The sequence below is a fragment of the Lissotriton helveticus genome, chromosome 2_1, assembly GCF_964261635.1.
Source record: "Lissotriton helveticus chromosome 2_1, aLisHel1.1, whole genome shotgun sequence".
Lineage (NCBI taxonomy): Eukaryota > Metazoa > Chordata > Amphibia > Caudata > Salamandridae > Lissotriton > Lissotriton helveticus.
The window spans coordinates 1,655,982,367-1,655,988,366 of record NC_136059.1 but is presented as its reverse complement, the minus strand read 5'-3'; the positions used below and the strand labels follow the sequence as shown (position 1 = coordinate 1,655,988,366).

At 44.6% G+C, this 6,000-nt stretch overlaps 1 protein-coding gene across 3 annotated transcripts in view; it reads left to right on the top strand.

The window, feature by feature from the left end:
* The first annotated feature begins 2,079 nt into the window (after positions 1 to 2,079).
* The window catches only part of ARHGEF38 (Rho guanine nucleotide exchange factor 38), a 352,819-nt gene continuing 348,898 nt past the window's right edge, over positions 2,080 to 6,000 (top strand). The window contains exon 1 of one of the 3 annotated variants that reach the window (XR_013607166.1): positions 2,080 to 2,387. Coding sequence is in view for 1 of the 3 variants with exons in the window: in XM_078676618.1 (XP_078532744.1) it covers positions 2,192 to 2,387 (196 nt within the window). In the remaining 2 variants the exon portion in view is untranslated. The remainder of the gene's footprint in view (positions 2,388 to 6,000) is intronic. The other 2 variants (XM_078676618.1, XR_013607167.1) reach the window with 2 other exon arrangements.

Below are 6,000 nucleotides of genomic sequence, written 5' to 3'. Positions count from 1 at the left end.
GATTCTAATGGGAACTCAGAAGCGATTACAAGATTTAGAGTGAAATTCTCAGAACAACCTAGCGTTATATTGGAGAGATTTCATTTTTTCAAGAAGAAACAAACCACTGATGAAAATGTTGAAGAATTCATATCAGCATTAAGGGCATTAGCTGCTACATGCAAATTTGGAGCGTCCATTGACATACATTTGACATCAGTTTGTGTATAGCTGCTTTTCAAAAAGATACAAGAAAGGCTACTCATTTCATAGACCCTCCATTGTCAGAGGTTGTTGATCTGGCCAAAAGCATTAGACATTCAATCAACGATGATGGATTCAACCCAGATGTGTGACTGGGGTGAATGTCTGAAAAGTTTCAGGGCTCCGTCCATTATCTTTTTGTGTTTGCTTTGTTCGCCCTAAGTTGGCAGGGTATGCTCAGATGTCGGTCCCTTGCTCACTTTGCACTGGATTCAAGATAGCCTGGCTGATGAGGGGTGTTACCCTGAAACCGGTCCCAGGATTATTGTTTCCGGTTCAGGGAAAACCTTGCTTGACAGTTCGGGTTGGGTTCCAATGAGGCACAGGGTCATGACTGATTTGCATGTAGCTGGGTCTGAACTGAACAAGCAGACCACCATGCATAATTTTGCTTTTCAATAAAGCATTTTTTTAATGTATCCCATTTTTCTTGAAGGAAAACGACATGTGTTTCAAAAAGTAAAATGAAAGATTTTCTTTTCATTTTTTAAGAGTAGGCAACAGTCTGTGGGACCACTGTTTGCTCTTAAAAAATGTTTATACAAACATTCACAAAGGAGAAGGGGTCCCTCAGGGACCCCATTTGCTAATGGGTTACCACCTACATGAAGTAGGAGGTAAAATGTGAATTTTTTGCGACCCCATTTCAGTCGCAAAACATTCACATATACCCTGCAATTCTGTAGTAGGAAGTGACGCCCTCAACACGCCCCTTCCTAATATCGAATCACAAATCCAATTTGAGATTAGGTAATAGGTTACCAAATCGCAAATTGGGCCTCTGTACATTAAAACATTTCTTTTTGCTGTCCCAAACGAGAAAAATCTGCGAATCTGTGCCAGTTGCAAATGAAAAAAAGCTTTGTACAAGTCACAAGTGGCCCCTAGTAACAACCTACTACACACAAGTGATGCAACACTTAAAACAACTTGAGGGAGTGTGCTTAGAACCCTGGCATTTTATGTTTTCTGCAAGGCCAGACCGGCCATAGTGGGCATCGAGCTATTTCCTTGGAGGCTGAAAGAGTGGAGAGCGGATTTGTAGCAGAGGGGGCGGCTTTTTTGTTACTGGGGGCTGGTTTTGCAGCTGGCTGGTTTTGCAGCTGTGCTGCAATATTGCCCCCCAGTGCCAAAAGCAGCAGCGCTTCACCCATGCACCCCCTCCAGGGCTGGTACTACAAAATTGCCAGGGCTGCTTTGGGTTCCCAGACCGACCCTTAAATCCTGGGTACTTGCAATCTCCCTAAATTCAATCAGGCCAGGACAGGTTGAACGCGCGTCTGAGGGAACAGTTTTGTTCTCCTGTAAACCAGAGTCGACTGCCTCCCCGCAGACTCTTCCTCAGCAGCAGTAACCCTGCCGCGAGGCCGTCGGTGCACGCGCGTCTCCTAGGCACCATGTCCCGAGGGTGACTGACGGTGCACGCAGAGTGCCGGCAGCTGGCCTCCGGAAGGGCTGGGCCGGGTAGGTGTGCGCGAGGCATTAGCCCGGCTCAGCCCAGGGCCGCGGGCTACTCACAGTTTGGGACGCAGTGCCACTGTCTGTTCACAGCTAGCCGCCCCGCCCTCTTTACCATACAAAAGGGTTGTATCACATAACTCCACATAACAAGCAGCAGCCCCCGCCCGTGAAGGGACCACCGGGCGCCCCCCGCCCAGTGTGAATGAGAGGGCCCGCGGGGCGCTCGCGAGAGCCTCCCCGGAGCAGCGCGCGCCGATGGCTTCACTCTCCCCGGGAGAAGTGAAAGGCACCCCCGCGGTGGCTGCCGGGGCGCTCGGGTGACACGGCCCCGGGCAGGGCTCTCAGGTGACAGGTGTAACGATGACTTCATGGGGGTGGAGCCCGCGGCCTGCCCAGGTGGCAGCAGCCCGGTAACAGGTGCAGCCTGGCCGGCCGCAGGACTGCGCATCAGCTCAGCTCGAGCCTGCCGGGTCAGGGGTCACCGGGCATGGAGGCCGCCGGGAAGGAGCCCACCCCGGGGGGCAAGAAGAGGACCCTGCCCTTCCTGAAGAGCCGACTCTACATGCTGGAGAGGAGGAAGACGGACACCATTGTGGAGAGCCCGGCGCCGGCGGACCCGGGCAGCCTGGGCACCCTGAGGCGGAGCCAGTCTGACAGGACAGAGTACAACCAGAAGTTAAAAGGTACGACTCATGGAAGCCTGCGCTGCAGGCTTTATACTTTTAAAAACATACATTGAAAACAAGTCTGCAAACGTATGGGCTTTCAAGTGTCACATATGGTGTCAATCTTGACATATAAATGCAACATATGGTAAATGCACATTGGAGCAAGACATGAAAGATCATAATTAGATAATATAAACTGTCTAACTGTAACAGTAACCTTTGACCTGCGGATTGCAAAATTATAGTTTCAGCAGGCGCATAACCAAACGAGATTTGCCTGACCTCAAGTTTATCCACTGTTCTGTAGGGCGACTGCCCAAGTCACTGAACTTTATTGAAAACTTTCCATATATATCAGGTCTAGTTGCAACTGGTGCCTGGACGTCGGCTTCTGATTGTTTAGGATGATTTGGTAACATGTAGAGTTGCCTCGCACTTAGTTCCCCTTAAGCCAAATCAGTCTTAGTTAAGTAGCACTAGCCTCTTTAAGCTGGTAGCGGTACCGAAGTGACATTCCTGTCGCTTCAATCGGATTGACGAATAATAGAATTTTTTATTGTAAAAAAAAAAAACACTACAGCTGTTTACGAAAAAATAGACATAATTATTGTTGCTTGTGGAACACTGTAACGCCATTACACTTATGTGGAACTTCTAAAGAACTGCACGTTTGAAACACGGGAAATATGAGATGTGCTTTTGGAAGCTGGACGCCAGCACCAGCTGTTTGAGGTGTACACTGCAAACCCGTGTGCTTCCTATGTTACTCCGCCCTCATGGAATGGCTTGCTGTTAGTGCTCACTGACAGAATTTGCTCAGCATTTTAACTTTCCGAATTAATAAAGGAACAATGAATAGGCATTATAAAGGTGTATTACTTCATTTCTTTACAAGGTAGATCTTTAACAGCTTCAAACCCCACAACAGGAAACAACTACTATGTAAATGTATGCTATCGGCATACGTCATACCTGGTAAGTTATAATAACAATTTAAGTAGATGCGCCACAAACTTAGTCATCTCATGTTTAAAACATATGGTAATATTAGTAAAGTCAGAGGTGATTATTTTCTAAACCTCTGAAGGATGAAAGGCTGGGTTAGCATGCACGTTATACACAGATCTTTGCAGCTGGGGCTCAACCAAGCTATTTTACCATGTTGTCTGTGGTTTATTATTGGAATGTGCACTTTCAGAGTATCCGTTTGCCACCAGCCCTGCACTTGTCTTTAACTGTATGTGGCTGGTATTCTTACAAATGTCTATCTTTACTCCATATTCGTACTGCATTCAGAGAAGTATTTACATTGCTCTGGTTTCCCTGACAAAGGCTCACTTATATGAAAACAAAGTGAAAGTTCCATGCACATTGCCCATACTCGACACTTGCACAGACAGTGGTCCCATGATGTCTTCTGGAGCCTATCTTGACTGTTCTCTTAATAATGCCATCTGGCGAATGGAATTTCTACCAACTTACAAAAATGAGATTGCGTAAACAAATTAAACTCTGGAATTCACAGGTCATGTATGCTCTATACTCGCCACAGCCTCTAAGGAAGAAGTTTAATCATCATTCAGTGTTTGTGCATTCTTGCTATCTTATCTCAAAAAGACAGCCAGGTGATAAAAGACAGCAGACCAATATTTGTATAAGAGCATGTTTGTTGGTAAATAAGAAGACACCACACACTTGGGCAGATCCACCCCCCCAAAAACCTCCCACAAGTGGCTCCAAGCCAACCACAGACCCAAAGTGGAGTGCCATGACTGACAGCGAAGTTGTACTAACAAATTAACTCCATTACGATGTCAGGTCTTGGTGTAAGGACGTTGTTGATGAATTTCAGAGAGATCATTCACCAGAGGACCTTACACATCTCTTTAGTAAGGGCAGGGGCAGAAAATTTCAGACTGGAAAAATACCAGCTATGTTGTAATTGAATTTTAGCATCCACACTACCTTACCACCCCTGACGGCTTTCCTATTGGTGGAATGCCATTGCATTTTGCTGTCTTGGATGAGTGCTATTTTTAAAGCATTTAGCAGATTTAAAGGAAACTGACGCAATAGGTGCAACTGAATTAAGGGCAATGGGAATATTAGATGACAGAGTATTAAGCTCGAAAAGGGATATGGTTGCATATCTACAGGGGATGCATAGGTCTTAAGAAAGGGGCATGAGTGACTCAACCATCACAGGCACCCACATTTATCAGTGACAGGGTGCTCTACTTTAGGGCAAGATGGAATGTGATCAGAAAAAGTAAATGGTACCCACAAATGGCCAGACAAGAGGATCGGTAGCTGGGAGCCACAGGTATTAAATTCAGTGGCACAAAAAATAAATGAAGCCTATTGGATGATATGGTGGGAAACACCAGTTGAAAGACTGCAGAAGAATGAAATGTGTAAATAAAGATTTTTTCATGTGGGTCTATTATACTAAATTTAAATCTGTCTCCAGCACAAATTGTGATTGGGGGATTATAAAATGGGACATTTTGGCCTCCTAGAAATCCACTGTAGGCATAATTGGCATTAGGCGATGGCTACAAAAGAAAGAAATGGAAGAGAACAAAAGGTTGGTTAACAATGATTCAGTATCTATTATGATATGGGCCAACACTGCTTTTAGTATTGAGAGAATCATAAAATATAAGGTTGACTTTCCAACAACGTTTGTAAATCAATCTCAGACCTACATTTTATAATGTGATGGGACACTGTCATTAAAGAGTGGAATGCCAACAGAAATGAAGCAGGATACCATAAAGAATACGATATCTAGATGATGTCAAAGATGAGACCGTGCAAGGCTTGGTGGCGTTTTACTGTTGAGCAAGTACTGAGCTGGGAATGCTGGTGCGAAGGAGAGAGGGAGGAGTGTGACAGATTCTGAAGATGATGTACTAAGCCTAGAGTCTGTTTGAACGTTCTCAGGGACGTATCTTCAAGGGGGGGAGGTTAGATTGTTAAACCCCCCCTAATAAATGTATTTTTGATACATAGTTGGGTACAGCTGCTTTCAGTCCTGTATGGTGAGATGACTGTCGGATTTCACTAGGAATTTTTAAATACACACAGACAAAAACGCAAACACACTCTCTCCCTCTCGGAATTGATAGTCCTAAAAAAATGTTGATTATTTTACAAATTACTGTGTTTTCTCACACCCAGTACCCCTATCAATCCGCATTCCTCTCCCTTTTCACTGACTCTTAAGCCCCTTTCATGTGTCTTGCTTTTCCTATAATGTATTTTAACATTATACGCCAGCGAGATTGTTGGAAAATCTGAATCTCACACACCCTCAATCTTACTGACCCGCTACGCCCCTGGATGTTTGTACACTTTTTATATATTTGTCATCTTATAAAATAGAAAACTACATTTAATAATATCAGAAGGCTATGCAGAGAGGATAGTCAAATTGCTCTGTATTCTGGTGCGAGGGGAGGCCACTTTGGTTATGGCTAGTTAACTAACCATTTGTGACATAAAAATATTAGCCGAGCGGTGCAGTTTTAGTGATAAAAAAACTTTGCGTCTATTCACATAATCCTTAGCAAGTAGTGTTATGGATGCATTATTAAGGACTTGAACACTACATGAACAAACATGG